The 16,059-nt window shown below is 34.7% G+C and overlaps 1 protein-coding gene across 3 annotated transcripts; it reads left to right on the top strand.

Annotated features, from left to right (window-relative positions):
• The first annotated feature begins 11,609 nt into the window (after positions 1–11,609).
• On the top strand, positions 11,610–15,292 carry LOC111893494 (calcium sensing receptor, chloroplastic). Of its 3 annotated transcripts, none has more exons than XM_023889556.2 (12): positions 11,610–11,863; positions 12,019–12,806; positions 12,889–13,003; positions 13,115–13,192; positions 13,341–13,433; positions 13,693–13,776; positions 13,860–13,958; positions 14,074–14,130; positions 14,324–14,354; positions 14,671–14,717; positions 14,805–14,863; positions 14,947–15,292. In XM_023889556.2, the coding sequence occupies exons 1-12, from the start codon at positions 11,816–11,818 to the stop codon at positions 15,149–15,151; spliced, it is 1,704 nt and encodes a 567-aa protein (XP_023745324.1). In that variant the 5' UTR covers positions 11,610–11,815; the 3' UTR covers positions 15,152–15,292. The 3 variants fall into 3 exon arrangements, with proteins under 3 accessions (XP_023745324.1, XP_023745327.1, XP_042751775.1); XM_023889559.3 differs by having other exon boundaries at positions 14,805–14,878; positions 14,947–15,086; XM_042895841.2 differs by having other exon boundaries at positions 11,618–11,863; positions 12,035–12,806.
• Positions 15,293–16,059: the final 767 nt, after the last annotated feature.

Raw genomic sequence — 16,059 nt, 5'->3', positions numbered from 1 at the left:
CTATTCGCTTTAGCTGACAAGCACCTTTACACCACAGCTTGCTTGGAACACGTCTTATCAATCATCAAGCGGTGTAATGACAATTCGGCTGATGACATCAAGTACTTCAATGATATGATCAATTGGTACATCCGGTTTAGACAGACCATCCTCTCCATAACCAAGTGTCTGTTTAGCACCGTGAAGAAGAAGGTACCAGCTTCAGCTGCTGGCCCAAGTAAGAAGTGAAGGTCTCGCTCCAAATTGACGCAAAGGGGGAGATTGTTGGGCTGAAGATAGTTTTGATGTTGCGTCTTTTGGGCTCATAGTTTAGCCTTGTATTCTCCGGTTTGGGCCTGTCCAACTGAGAGCCTTTTATGTATTGTATATAAGTTAAATGCTTGCATGCATATTAGGTCAAGATTGCAGAGATTATCGATATAGCGATTCATCAAGAGTATTATATTTTCCTGTAATCGTTCTTGTAATCTTCTAATCCTTTACAGTTGATGTTCTTAATCGAGCTCTTCTAAGGATTTTATTTAATCATTCGACACGTTTGATTCAAGCTGTTTTGTTCTTATTATTGCGTTTTTGCTGTTTCATATTCATATACTTGTTCAAGATCTAATCGATCTTCATAGATTAAAAGTTGTTTTAATCTCATCACTTGTTCTTTCTCAAACTCTTGATTTTAATTTTTAGAAAAAATTATTTTCTTGTAAAAATCTTCAAACCCTTGATTTGAGTCCAGACACCCCCGAAGGTGTGTCCAAATCCCTCAAACCAAGGCTCGGATACCAACTTTTAACATCCTAAAAATATGGTCCAAAAATTTCATTTTTAATTTAAAGATTTATAAAACAGTTTACTAAAATGTCATCAATGTATCTCATATCATGAAAAGCACAAGTTATCCATCTCAAAACATAGCATAGGAAAATAATGTTAGAGTACAAATCCCAAGAATCACATGTGTGGAAAATCATGTGTGCGATGCGTTGCTACCGTGCCAGCTCCTTTCCCTTCGAAAAAGAAGGACCTGAAACAAAATTTGAAATCTGTGAGCACAAAGCTTAGTGAGTTCCTTCATCATACCACATACCATATAATCACATAACGCCTAGCATATCTGGGTGCTGGCCTCCCATTCGGTCTCTTTCAACCGGTAACTGCATAGCATATCTGGGTGTTGGCCTCCCCTTCGGTCTCTTTCAATCGGTAACTGGCTAGCATATCTGGGTGCTGGCCTCCCCTTTGGTTTCTTTCAACCTAGAAACGAGGACAATTTCACCCCTACCACTATCACATAATAACATAACATACTAGCACACAAAACATAACAAATAGTGGCATACCAGACAATTATCACAAAGACAATCATCTCAACTATAACCAATACTAGTGGGCCGACATTGGTGCCTTCGACCCACTCCTACTGGAAGGTAACTCACCTCGAGTGTCGTGTAGTAACTGAACTGTCCTATGCTCTGGGATCAACTCCTCTCAAACTCCTACACATAATAATCTCCTTTAGTTACCCTTTCATACTCATAACCTCTTTAAGGTTCAACTCTGGTCAATGGTCAAAGTCAAAGTCAACATCCTGGTTGACTCAACTCGTCGAGTTGGTCCATCAACTCGTCGAGTTCCATGAATCATTAAGCTTTGTGCTTGTAGTTTGTGGTTTATGGTTTCAAGTACTTCTGGTTTGAAAGTGAAGGGTCTAGCTTGATCGCAACACATATACCTGTGCTTTCCGCAATATGTGATCCTTGGGAATGAACTCTGATAATTGTTTTATTTTGAAATGCTTTTAAATGTTTGGATAAAGTTACAATGGTGTTTTCATTATAATAAAATAAATTTTTTACCCTTGTTTTTCGGGATGTTACAACACATGTTGTAGGTTGTTATTTATATATAGTAATCATACCATATACTAATTTTAAACCTTTAAAATTTATAATCTTTTCTTTTAAATACTAAAATTTAATTCTCTAATTTAAATAATATTTAAAGTTTTAATTAAATCCTTTTAAGCATTATAATTTAAAGCTTTATTAAAAAACTATTTAAAATTAGTTTAATCCTTTAAATCATCAATTTTAAATTCTATAATTAAATAATATTCAAGATAAATATTCAAATATTATTAATTTAATATCCAAATATAATTTCCTTATTAAAAAAATAATCTCTTATTTGAACATTCAGATTTAACTAAATTAAAACAATATTTTAATTAAGAGTTTTATCCTCAAAATTCAAAAAATACCAAAATTTTGAAAAACAGGAAAAACACGACTACGTGTCTCGTAGAGAACAAACACGTTGTGTAATGCTCTACTTCTAGAATTTCATTTTTGATTTTCACAGTAGTGCAAATAACTAAAACCAAAAGGCTCTAAAACCACTATTGGAGATTTATTACATCAAATGCACTATCTAAAGGTAGTAGAAACTATCATAGATTTACCTAAGTGTACATGCACCCTATCATCTAGGTTTTTTACTTTAGCATCATACGTTAAAAATAAACTACAAGAATAGAAAACTTACCTCTTGATCTATCATGTGATCGACAACCTTGCAATGGATACAGAGCCCAAAGTATAACTCCTCTAATGTGGCCATACCCAAGACTCCAAAAGGAAAACAAGGAAAACCCTATCAATTATTTAATAATTCAATAAAATGAAAAAGAAAATTTCCATAATTGGTCCTTATAGTTTGGTAAAAAGATAAAACCGTAGAATAGTCCTAGAGGTAAATCCGTCATTTGCCAAAAGTAAACAACAAGGTTGTTTACTTTACTTTCATGTTTTTTTTTTTCAAAATTCATTTTTACAACTTTTTTTTCTTTTTTTTTCTTATATATTTTTTCATAATATGATTTTAGAGCATCGTATATTTGTTTTACCAATTATGTGTCAATACTGAAGTATATAATTATTAACCCAAGTAATAGTCCTAGAATTATTTGTTTTTCGCACATCCAATAACATTGCATAATTAGCAACTTTCTTTTATAAAATTTACCTATTACAACAGTAAGTCCATATATGTTTCTCAAACAAAAAAATCATTATTTTTTTTCTTGTTTTTGTTGTTGGTTTTTCTTTAGTAGTGAATTATCTGTTTTGTTTGATTATTGGTATTATGGATCCAAAATATGATTCTCTTAAGTCAGGTAATATCCAACGTCATAACAAGAACTATGGATACTGTAAGTTATGTAATTATGATTTTTTTTATGTGAGAAACATATATACAATATTGTTACTGGTGTAATAGATAAATCATCAGATAAAAAAGTTGCTAATTATACAATGTTACTGGATGCATGACAAAGTGATAATTCTAGGATTATCACTTGGGTTAATAATTTTGTAGTTCGGTTAATTTACATCTAAGTGGAAAAGCAAATATATGAAGTTCTAAAAACATTTTATTGAAAAACGTATAAAAAATGAAATTGTAAAATGGATTTTGAAAAAAAAACACGAAAACAAAGAAAAAAGTTAAGTTGTAAAAATAGATCGTGAAAAAAAAAACATGAAAAACGTAATAAAAATGAAGTTATAAAAAAATTATGAAAAAACATATAAAAACGAAAATAAAAAAATAAAATTATAAAAACAAATTGTGAAAAACATGTAAAAACAAAATAAAAATGAAGTTATAAAAACAAATTAAAAAAAAAAGAATTATATAAAACATAATGAGTATAATTTCAAAGGTTTAATGACTAATTATAACAAAAAAAATTCAGTAACATAAAAAAGCCAGTAAAAGAAGTTTGATGACCTTAGATAGCCAAAAACAAATATAGAAACCTATTATTTTCGGTCATAGTGATCATTTTGGCAAAAATTTAAAATTAAGTGACATTTTAAAACTTAAAATGAGTTATATGACAAAATGAATACAATACCAAAAGTTAAGTGACCAAAATATGACCTAAACTCTTTAAACTAAACGTTAAAAGTTTGTTGTGTTAAACGAGATTTTTTGTCCAAAAAATAACGCTTTATCAAACACTAGAAGTCACAAGCTCCTAAACGCCCGCAAACGCTCTGTATCGAACACACCTTGTATGATTTGTCTTTTCTCGTATAATTATTTTTATTATTTTGTCTATTTAGTCATAAAATATAATTTATTGCATAAAATAAACACGAAAATACAGTTGAGGTGGTGCAGATTTTCACAGTTTGGTATATGCTAAAGGCCAAATTTTTGCAGATGACATTTATAAAAATCTTGAAAAAGAATTAAATTTTCCCTAACCACCAAGATTTTTATCTATGAAAATCTTGATTATTTATGTCATTTTGCCGGGCTAAATTTGACAAACGGCTTATATGATTATTCTAATTTGTCTTTTTCTTTTATAATTTATTTTTATTTTGTGTATTAAATCCTAAAATGAAATTTATTGGTCGGTAATAAACATGAAAATGCGGATGAGGTAGTGGTGATTTTCATAGTTGGGCATTTGCTAAAAGTCATATTTAGATGATAATCTATAAAAATTTGTAACTTTTTTTTGCCACCAACCTAGATTTTTATTAGTTGGGGATCTACGTAAGTTTTATTTATTTGGATCATTTTAATAATTTTTTGCTAAATCATGACAGGCTATACGGAATGCTTTGAGAAAGCTACGCGTATGATGAGTTAGCACAAGAAAGTCACATGTGACTTTCTTCCAAACACCACCCCTAACATATGTGATTGTGAAGGTTCGTTGGTGCAGTTATGGGAAGCCAAAATCTCTCTCCTTCCTTCCTCTCTCTTTCACATTTTTCTCCTCCCCTCTATGTCTCTCTTTCTTCTCTAAACTCACTAGCAACTTCATATGAACACCGTTTCCTATAGCTGGTAAGATGCAAGTAATTGACGTTTTGGATGATGTGGTACACCTTCATGGGAATGGTTTTGTAAACCATTATGTATAGCCTTATAGGATTAGTTATGTGGCAAAGCTTAAAAAAGTAGTATTTTAACTCATTACCGGTTTAACACTAGTATAAGTTAAAAAGAATGTTCGAGTAAGCATTTTCTGAAAAGCTGTTTGGGACCTGTAATAAGCTAATTTTGATAAAATTGTTACCCCTTACTTATTAAAAACTCTTTATTCCACCCTTTTAAAAGATTGACCAATATGCCCCTTACCCTAATAAAAAAATCGGACGCCTCTGATGAAAGAAACAACGATGTAGGTTCCTTTTGCTTTCGTTCATCTTTTTTTTTCATTCTGCTGTATTGAGCTTCAACCCCAACTGAGAAGTTTTCTTCTCAATTCTTTTTTCTGTTTGCCATATGATTCTATTCTTCAACTGTATGTATAACTCTATGAAATGGTGTTGTGGTTACTTGGAATTGGTATTTTGAATGTGATTGTATCATTTTTGGTTGCTTGGAATTGGTATCTTAAATGTAATTTGTATCAATTTTTTTCTCTTTGTTGTTCTCATTAGTTATTCAATTAGAATGCAATTTTAGCTTTGTATGAAGTTGATACCCATGAATGTATTATGATTTTGGTTCCTTCCAAAAGACAAATATTGAAGCTCTTTTTGATAATTTTATACATATAAAGAGTTTTTTTTTTTTTTTTTTTTTTCAAACATTAAAAATGACTTATTAGCTTATAGCGTTTTGCTGCAAGATAAGTTAAGCTAAATATACATATATTTTTGTTTAAAAAAAACCCTCCTGTTTTACACCGTTGTAAGTCCCTAATCTGCCCGTGTATCAGTCAGATCCGTTTGATGGTGCGGAATCCCAATCAAACGGATGATGTTAGATAAAAATAGAAGAGAAGAAGAAGAAGAATATGATGAATCTATGTATGTATTGATATGAATTATAATCCGGATACAAAAGATTCACACACGATTTCTCTCTCTGGCCGTAAACTACTTCGTGTTCATCAATCATTAATCTCTACTCCTCACCCTAACACCTCTATTTATACATGTTGGATATGGGCCGGAAACATATGGGCCATAAATGAGTTTACGGCTGTAAGGTGTTTACGGCTGTAAACATGGCCATAAATTCTAAAATATTACACAAAAATATAATTGCCCAGAAAAGTAAAGTATACACCATATTTTGACCCAACAATCTCCCCCTTGGTTTATAGCTTTCTTTTCTTAATTGACCCAACAAGCTCCGCCTAAAAAGTAGCTGGCTCTTCTTGTGAATCTTTAATGAGAAATTGGCTTCGGCATTTATCTTCAATTTCTTCACAGCATCAGGATGAACATATGAATCTTCAATGAACGACTTCATCTTGTGCAGTTGGACATTTCTTCAGAATTTGGCATTGATCGCACATTGGGTGAGGAGGCTTGACGTACTGATTCTTGAAAGATGGCGCTTTCAGCTTGAGAATCTTCAGAGAGAACATCAGAGAGAACAAATCTTCTGGATCACTTCAGCAGGTACAAAGATAGCAACAGACTGATTGAGGAGGCTTCAATGCAATCCGTCACATAATCTTCAATTGCAGCTTCACCTTGCTTCTGGGTTGAAGGATTGAATGTTGAAAGAATAATCTTCATTTCTTGCTCCTTCGAATGCGAATTCTTCGATGCTCACAGACGAGGCTTTGGCTTAGAAATCTTCAACACAAACTCCATGAGTCTTATCTATACCTGAAATCACTATTCAAGACAAAACAAAACTAAAAGAAAACTTAGCACACAAATTAAAATAGAAACAAAAATATTTTTGGATTTTTGATTTTTCTGAACTAGAAATAAAACATAAATAACACTATTTTTGGATTTTTAATTTTTTTGATTTTTCTTTGCTTTTTGAATTTTTTTATTTTTTTTTATTATTTTTAATTTTTAATTCTCCCATAATATTTAAATTAGAAGAAACTATGACAAATTTAACAAAATAAAATGATATCAAACTTTAAGAGTGATTTGGGATCAAAGTTTTTAGACAACCTTTATCCACTTGTCGGTACCTTCCATATTCACATCTTTGTCTGGTCGATCGTCGGTATTGTGGTCCACTTAAACACGAAAAATCGTGACAAATTTAGGACATACTATTTGTTACAAGACAGGGTGAACTTAAAAACCTAAAATTTATATCTGATCCTAATTTCTTAGATACTATATCTTAAGGACCATTCATCTGACGACGACCAGGGATATTGTTGTCCACCTAAATTGAGCAGCGAGATCTATAGACAATCTATATGTGTTCAATTTTAAGTGTACTGGAACGTGTTTCCCGCTTCCTGATATGCCCCGAGTACTCCTTACACCGGGTGAGCAGACAACCATTCAGAGAGAGAAGAGATTCAGAATTCTATTGCTAACTACTTCAGAGGGGTTGAGAAGAAGAAGGTTGCATATGCTGTGTACCAGGTCGGATTAGAAGTCGCGCAAAGGAGACAACATATGGCTAACAGATGAGAAGTATTTCACACATACATTTCACACATATATATATCCTGCAGAGAAATAGAGTTGCATATGTTGTGTACCAGGTCGGATTATAAGTCACGCAAAGGAGACAACATATGACTAACAGACAGAAAGAAAGAAAACGATTTTCTACAGACCTAATTTATCGGAATTTACCAGTCGCCCCATCCAACAGGAATTAAGGACAAAATCCGCACATCGAGGAAAAGTTAAGCCACGGTTCCAAGTACGGGTTCAATTAATGTGACGAGTAGATTCTCATATATATCTCCCTGCTCAACCTATCCGAGCGTCGTATTGTCAGGCTGAACGTATCTAACTAGGTCAAGATTTGTCAAGTCTATAAATTTCCTAAGTTCAAATCTCCCTAGTCAAGTCCATTTAAAATTTTTCGTGCCTACCGACGCATCAAGTCAGAGCATAGACCCTTCAACTTCGGGTACGTTACGCAGACTCAGGTTGCCTGTTATCACTTGATAATATCACTTCCCAAAACATCTCCCTCAAACACATTTCATAACCAATATATTTTTTATTTTCTGATTTTCTGATGTTTTTGGATTTTTGAAAATTTTCTAATTTTTGTTTTGTTTTTATTTCTCCCCCTTTTTGAAAATTTTCTAATTTTTGTTTTGTTTTTGTTTCTCCCCCTAAATTTGTGCATAGGACAGAAACGAAAGTAAATGCGCAAATTTAAACTATCCTAAAACAAAAATTAGTCTTTAAAGCGAATCAGGTTAAGAAAAACTTAGGAGTATAGAGAAGAAAACGCAAACCGTAATTCACCGATTGAATCTGCATCCAGAAGGTCTGAGAACAACACGCATAATCTCAGAACAGATCCGAAAATTCTTCATATCATTAAGCACTAACCCCATGTGATCCCTTCTTTTCTTCCTTTCCCGCAAAGGACACATACTCCCAAACAATGTTCTGAGTGTTGTACAGTTGAGAGATGCCCCCAATCATATGCCAGGAGCAGCCACTACCAACAAACCGATGTCTGATGATATGCCTCCATAGCTGCTCCAGCACAGAGCGGGATCAGTTGGTCTTTGGAACCCGGTCCATTTTGAAACTGGGTCGACCTTTGTCATCAACACACAATACTTTCTCCCATGACATATCCTGCTTATCATAAACAGAAGATGTAGAAACATTAGAGTCGTTAGCTGATTTGGGAGATTGAGCCTTCGGAACCCATTTGTAGTTGGGTTTAACCCATTTCTTTTTCGATCCTATGGGTGGCTCAGTACTTGATTTGGAACTAGAAGCCGACTGCCGAGATGACTTTGACCTAACCGGTCTTGGCTTCACAGGAGCATGTCTTGAACTAGACTTCTGGGCCGACGTTTCCTTCTTTCCCTTGGCATTCGAATTCTTGGCCTTCTGCGCGTTCCAGTCATCATGGTCTGAACGTGACTTTGAGGGGTTTCTTTTGAAAAATCTCCCTCTTGGCGTGTTCTGCCAGCCTTGTGCATAGTAGGGAACATATGCACGATTAGGACAATTTCTGGCAATGTGTCCAGGTGTTCCACAGTGAAAGCAAGTCTTTTTCTTCACTGTGAAGTTATCTCTTCCTGCCCCTAGTGGCGTATCCTTGCCTCGTTTCTTGTTGTTTCCACATGCACACTTGCGATAGGCACTCTGTTGCGCTGGAATTGGAGGCCTATATTTCTCAACGGCAGGTTAATTAGAAGCAACAGATTTAGAGTTCAAGGGGTCGTTTGTTTGTTCAGAAGAACTCTCCTTGTTCTCATCTTCTGCTACTTTACCTGCACATGAAGTAGACACATTAGTATTTTCAACCTGAATACCTCCTGACACAAATCCAGCTGGTTTTCCGTATTTAAGATGTGCCTCCCTGGCAATTTCTTCCTGTGTCATAGGGATGGATGTGTAGTTATGATTGAAAGGAGGAGGTACACTATCATACCCTAGACCCTTGTTTTGATTCCCTTTAAACTGCATGCTTTGGTCTATCATATTTGCAACCACCTCACTTGAGAAATCATATTTTCTAACATCAAGTTTGGTGGTTTCAAACTTTCCTTTCAAAGATTCAACTTTAGCCACTAGCTCAGCATTTTGTTTGACTACATAATCATAGTTTTCACATTTGTTACTGTAGTCTTCCTGAAGTTTCCTAAAGTCCTTGGTTTTTGCTTCTAACTCAGCCTTTAGGGGTTTCTATCGTTTCCTGAGTTGATATCCTTCATATCTCAGGTCCTCAACTTCTCTTTTAAATAAATCAATTTGTTCCCGAAGAAATTTAATTGTATCTTCACATGATTGAGAACATGAAACTTCACATGAATGAGAACACGACACTTCATTGACCGGAAGGTTTGCTGAACTCATTGTTTTTCGACAATTCAAAGCGTTAAGTTCTTCAATTATATCAGTCAGACTAAGACGATTGAGATATTTTGTCTTCTTGATGTCAGCCACGTCCATATCTCACGATTTTGGAAGTGAATTCAATAGCTTTTTGTTTGTCTCAGATTTAGACAAGAAGATCCTGGCTATATTCATCTCAGTAGTGAGTGTAGTAAACCGCTGCAACTGAGTTTCGAGTATTTCTCCAGGGACATAATCGAAAAAGTTGAAATTTTGTCTTAACATCTCCTGACGATTCTCTTTCATGTTTTTCAAATTCCCTCGTAGACCTCAAAATCGATTAAAAAGCACAACTAGAAGCTAAAATAAAACTTAAAAGTCAATTTTAAAATGCCCCCCCCCCCCCCCCCCCCCCCCCTTTTTTTTTAAAACAACCTTAAAAGTCAAATTTAAAAAAATCAAACTCAAAAGTCGAACTTGAAAAGTCAAACTTAAAAGTCAAACCGAAAAGCTAAATTTGAAAATTTAAAAGTTAAATGAGAAAGTCAAAGCTTAAAGTCAAAGGTCAAACTTGAAAGTCAAAGTCAAAATTTTAAAGTCAAAGGTCAACCTTGAAAGTCAAATTTTGAAAAGTCAAACCGAAAAGTTAAATTTGAAATTTTAAAGGTTAAACGAAAAGGTCAAAGTTTAAAAACAAATGTCAAACTTGAAAGATAAAATCAAAATTTTAAATAAAAAGTCAAAAACAAAAAAAAATAAAAAATAAAAAATAAAAACAATTTATTATTATTATTTATTATTATTATTATTATTATTATTATTATTATTATTATTATTATTATTATTATTATTATTATTATTTTAATTTTGGATGAAAAGGAATTTAAAATTAAAAGGAATTGAGTTTTGGGGTTAAAAGTGTAAGTAATGCGAAACTTGCTGCGACTGGGAGAGGTTAAGTTTAATATTTCGGAATGAAATCAACAAGTGAACTGTTTGAGGAGTTGGCAAGGCGTGAGTTTTAGCTCCCAGGAGACCCGGGTTCGATCCCAGGTTTCGACAATTTCGCTCCTCCCCTCTCCAAAACTCAATCAAAAACCATTTTTTATGAAAAACACAAAGAACAAACCCCCCTTATTTTTGCGAGATCTATCCAAAAACGCAAAAAAAAATCGAAAATAAGATCAAGTAATCGGCCCAAGAACTCGGTGTTTACGGCCGTAAGCTTTGACCGTAAACACCAACTATTCAGATTCCAAACGAAACAATAAAACCTTTTGACTGATACAACTTGGCTCTGATACCAATTGTAAGTCCCTAATCTGCCCGTATATCAGTCAGATCCGTTTGATGGTGCGGAATCCCAATCAAACAGATGATGTTAGATAAAAATAGAAGAGAAGAAGAAGAAGAATATGATGAATTTATGTATGTATTGATATGAATTATAATCTGGATACAAAAGATTCACACACGATTTCTCTCTCTGGCCGTAAACTACTTCGTGTTCATCAATAATTAATCTCTACTCCTCACCTTAACACCTCTATTTATACATGTTGGATATGGGCCGGAAATGAGTTTACGGCCGTAAGGTGTTTACGGCCGTAAACTCAGCCGTAAACATGACCATAAATTCTAAACTATTACACAAAAATATAATTGTCCAGAAAAATAAAGTATAAACCATATTTTGACCCAACAACCGTCGTAAACTAATAAATTGATTTTTATTTTAAATTGACTTTGCCAAAACCCTATTTACTATTTAGTCCTAAAATATAATTTATCGGATGGAAACAAACATGAAATTATGGATGAGATGGATGATAAGGCAACGAGCTGGAGGACGCCACACAATCTTCCCACTCACTTCCCACCTCTCAATCTCTCGTTGCTATTACACATCATTTTTATTCGGATAATTCAGCTTTCGTTTGCCATCTGCATGTTTGAAGGCCTGGCAGGTCAAAATTCAGCTCTTGCCACTGGAATTCTGCAACTGTTAACCACCCAGCGGGCTTCTTCTCAACATGCTGCCCGTTTGCTCCACCATTGCTAACTGTTTTTCAAATTCCCAGGTTAGAATTATCTTCATTCATGGATTGAGCATAAGCTTGGATTATGGTAAAAATATCCAGGATAGTTTTACCCTAAATCTTGTTTTCGACCGACTCAAAACCCGAATTATGTGTTGTGTACACTACATTATGAATCATGACACTACTTTTTGCAGGTTTGTCTATATGGAGGGTGTAGACACTTCTCCTTGAGTCGCAAGGCATTCACAGTTAAATGCATCATCGAAAATGATGCCAAAGTTCATGTACAAGGACTTCAGCAGTTGAACTCTCTTAGATTTGCAGATCAATTCATTGGAAAAGATAGATCATTGCCCAGGGCTTTTAATCTGCGAAATACAGTTATTGCAACCAATATTCCAGATGATCCTGCATCTGCTTCCATGAAACCGGATATATATTCAGAATACCTTTCAAAAACAGATTCAGAGGATGTTTTTGCTGGAATAAATGAATCCCTTAGTGCCCTAGTTTGCAATACAGACACTGCTATTAGCAATACACTCAAAACAATCACTTCATCAGTAGAAGCTGCTTCAAAGGGTGTTAATGGTGCAATTGATGGTTCTGTTAATAACTTGAAGCTCTCTGTTAGTAGTGCATTGTCTGGATTATCAAATAACTCTAAGGGAGTATCAAGTAAAGCAGGAGGTATTGCTGTTGATGGGTTGAGAACTGTGATCGTCACAGTTGAGGAGTTGGTATCAGAAGGGGCCATGTTTTTGGTGTATGCTTATGCATCCGCCAAGGATATGCTCCCTCCAGAGCTCCAGAATGTGTTAAATTCTTCAGAAGATAAGGCATATGGTGTCTTGAAGCCTATTGGGACAACCTTTCAGCAGGTTTATGTTTCCATAGAGGGATTTGAGAGAATTATTGGCATTGATCCTAGTGATCCGATCGTCCCTTTTGTACTTTTGCTTGGAACATCAACCACTTTATGGTATGGCTGTCCTTCTTTTCCTCTTTCTTGAAAAACCAGCTGATGCTCTGATGGAAGCTTACGTGTCCTCAGATGCTTACAGGGCTTCTTACTGGATCCTGACCTATGCTGGATATGCTGGAGACTTATCCCCAAAGTTGGCTTTTGAGCTGCTGAAAGGGAAAGAAAGTGTTGCACTAATTGATGTCCGGCCTGAGGCAAGAGACTGTAATTTTTTCTAGCCTTTCTTTCCTAAATGTTTTTATATTATAAAGTTATCATCTCATTCTCGAAAAGTATGGCTCAAATATTACATTATCCATGTGAAGGATTTCAGAGAGAGAGATGGAATTCCTGATCTCCGAAGGACAGCTCGATTTCGATATGCTAGTGTGGAATATCCTGAGGTTGATTCATACTATAGAGATTACTCTCCCATGATGATCTGTTTCTCCTTTTGTCATATAATAACACGAGTGTTGCAAAGAAAAAATAATGATTTGTATCATTTTGGTGAATGCCATTAATTAACATTTCGTTACTATGGAATTTCAGGTTGATACTGGTGTAAAAAAGTTACTCAAGAGTGGGAAAGATCTTGATGATGCATTGGTTGCTGCTGTCATTCGGAACTTGAAAGTTGTTCAAGTATGTGATTGCCTGGATTTTATTTATTTATTTGAGTTTAAAGACACAGTAATTGGTTTTAGAAAGTTTCTACAAAAGGATTGTTTTTCCAGCAATCCTATATCGCACATGAGATGTAAATATGGGACACTGGAATTGAAAACCTTGAGGGCGGATGCACTTAATTAGTTAGAATTGAGAGACGATGTCTAAAAAATAGCATGATTTTTGTATAATAACTTGTTTTTTCTATCTGTGATCTGTCTGTGGACCTATATAGCAAGGGTCGAAGGTGATAGTGATGGACGCTGATGGTACTCGCTCCAAGGGAATCGCAAGATCGCTGAGGAAACTTGGGATTAAGGAAAGTATCTATTTTGCTACTACTAAAATATTATAATCATTACTACTACTAAAATCTTGATTCTTTTTATTTGGAAATGGCAGAGACCATACTTGGTCCAAGGTGGGTTCCGTTCTTGGGTTCAGGAGGGTTTGCGTGTTAAAGATCCAAAACCTGAGACAACACTTACGATACTCAATGAGGTATATAATTTATTTTAACTTTTGTCTGCCTGTACTTGTCTTGAACGCAATTTAGATAAACTAGTCTCAACTGCTCAATGTATCTGTTAATCCAAGTTGGCTTAATTAATGACAGGAAGCTGAGGCTATTCTTGAGGGTATCACTCCATTCCAAGTTATCGGGTATGGCATGGTAAGCCTATTTTCCACTAGTCTTCAGTACTAATATATAATCTTAAGATATTTTAAGTTTGTTTATTGTGCAAAAACAGTCCTACAACAACATTAAAGAGTAAAAATATCCATTCAATATAGTTCTGAATTTTGAAATACACTAGTAACAGTTTTGGTCTAATTCTTGTGATTGCTTGCTTGGTTGTCTACAGGGTTTTCTGGCAACTGCATTTGCATTGTTAGGTTTGTATCTTTTCCAAATTATTCTTTCAAGAATGTAAATAGAAGCTGTAACAACACATTGCCACCACTAGACACAACTTCATTCAAAGTTTAACAAAAATAATTACTAAATCTCTCTGCTGAGTCAGGCATGTGTGTGTGAGAGAGAGAGAGTTTTAGTTTCCATTGTGGACTTACCGCGCTCTGTGATTTACATCTCACATAATACATGTTCATAGTGTGGGTCCCATTTTGCAGAAATCATGATAAAACTACGTGCTACTGTTAGTGCTTATTTGTTAAGCGTTGATATATATGTGATGTATGTTTGTAACAGAGTGGGAGAAGACATTGCAATTCATTGCTGTTGCTGGCATTGGTCAGGTACTCTTTCTCTATCTATATCACGGTTGAAGAAAAAATTAAATACTAGTAGTTTTTTACATGAATTCCTTTTTTGACAAACACCAGACTATATATCGAAGGATTGCTTCTTACGAGGACTCTAACGATTTCAAGAGAGATGTGGGGTAAATATTTGAGATGTATGTTAATTATACATAATTAATGATTGATTAAATGATTGATTGATTGATTGATGGATCCGTTGAAGGCAACTTGTGGTCCCTGTTAAGTTGGGAGGGCAGGCGATTTCATGGGCGGCTGCGAAGCTGGAAAGTAATCGCAATGGTTTACCGACTTCGCCTTCCTCGGTAAATGTCCAGAACAGGGTACTGCAAGCTGCTGCCAAGCATGAATCTCAGCCACCTGAACAACCACAGGATTCAACACCAAACCCAGATCTCTCTGAAGCATAATAATAAATAATACACACACATCCAAAATCATAAGCTTTCATCACAAATGCGGGTGGGTTTCTTTTGTTTCTTTCAACCACTCATAAACGTAATGTATTTGTATAGCTGCATAATATTATGGGAGATTTGTGTTTCCTTTTATACCAACTAGTTTTTAACTCATCAAAATATCCAGTGGTTCTTAGCTTTAAAGCTGTCCTATCTAGTATCTTCACCTAAATTATTTGAATAATGAAATCACTTAACCTGGGTTTAGAGGCTGACGGGGTCTAGAAATGTATTTAGCAAATAAAAAATCAATCCTCTGTTGTATGTAAATAGAAGAAGAGGAAAAAAAGATAATATTTCACTGCCATTTAAAACTGAGAAATTACAGAGCTTAAATAGGAAACAAAAACATGAACCGAAAGAAAGATAAAAAGACAGACTAAGACTCTTGACTTTTGTAACTGAAAAACAACTTTTAAGACTCTACTAATGCATTAATTAAAGACACATGGCAGTGATTATTTGAATCAATTAACTAACACTCCCCCTTGATTCAAAGTTGCATACTCCGAGCTGCATTCTAAAGAACTCATGTTTGGCTTGAGGAAGAGATTTAGTGAATATATCTGCTGTCTGCTCATTTGTTCCACAAAAACTCAGTTTAATCTTTCCATCAGTGATCAACTTGCGAATAAAATGGTAATGCACATCTATATGCTTCGTACGAGCATGGAAAGCAGGGTTCTTGGCCATTGCAATGGTTGATCTGTTGTCACAAAATACCTCTGTTGCATCTTCTTGCTCAACACACAAATCAACAAGAACTTTTCGCAGCCATAAGGCTTGTCGAGCTGCTGCGTTTGCTGCTATGTACTCAGCTTCTGATGACGATAGAGCCACTGTATCTTGCTTCTTAGAAC

This window comes from Lactuca sativa, chromosome 6 (assembly GCF_002870075.4).
Source record: "Lactuca sativa cultivar Salinas chromosome 6, Lsat_Salinas_v11, whole genome shotgun sequence".
Classification (NCBI taxonomy): domain Eukaryota; kingdom Viridiplantae; phylum Streptophyta; class Magnoliopsida; order Asterales; family Asteraceae; genus Lactuca; species Lactuca sativa.
The sequence above is the reverse complement of the archived record's forward strand: the minus strand, read 5'-3'. Positions and strand labels throughout refer to the sequence as shown.

What these genes read in the sequence shown, in the direction of transcription:
- LOC111893494 (XM_023889556.2), top strand. Translation starts at nt 11,816, where the DNA reads ATGCTGCCCGTTTGCTCCACCATTGCTAACTGTTTTTCAAATTCCCAG. An exon ending in CTAGTGTGGAATATCCTGAG is followed by an intron (nt 13,193 to 13,340) that starts GTTGATTCATAC and finishes ATGGAATTTCAG; the next exon opens with GTTGATACTGGTGTAAAAAA. An exon ending in GATTTCAAGAGAGATGTGGG is followed by an intron (nt 14,864 to 14,946) that starts GTAAATATTTGA and finishes GATCCGTTGAAG; the next exon opens with GCAACTTGTGGTCCCTGTTA.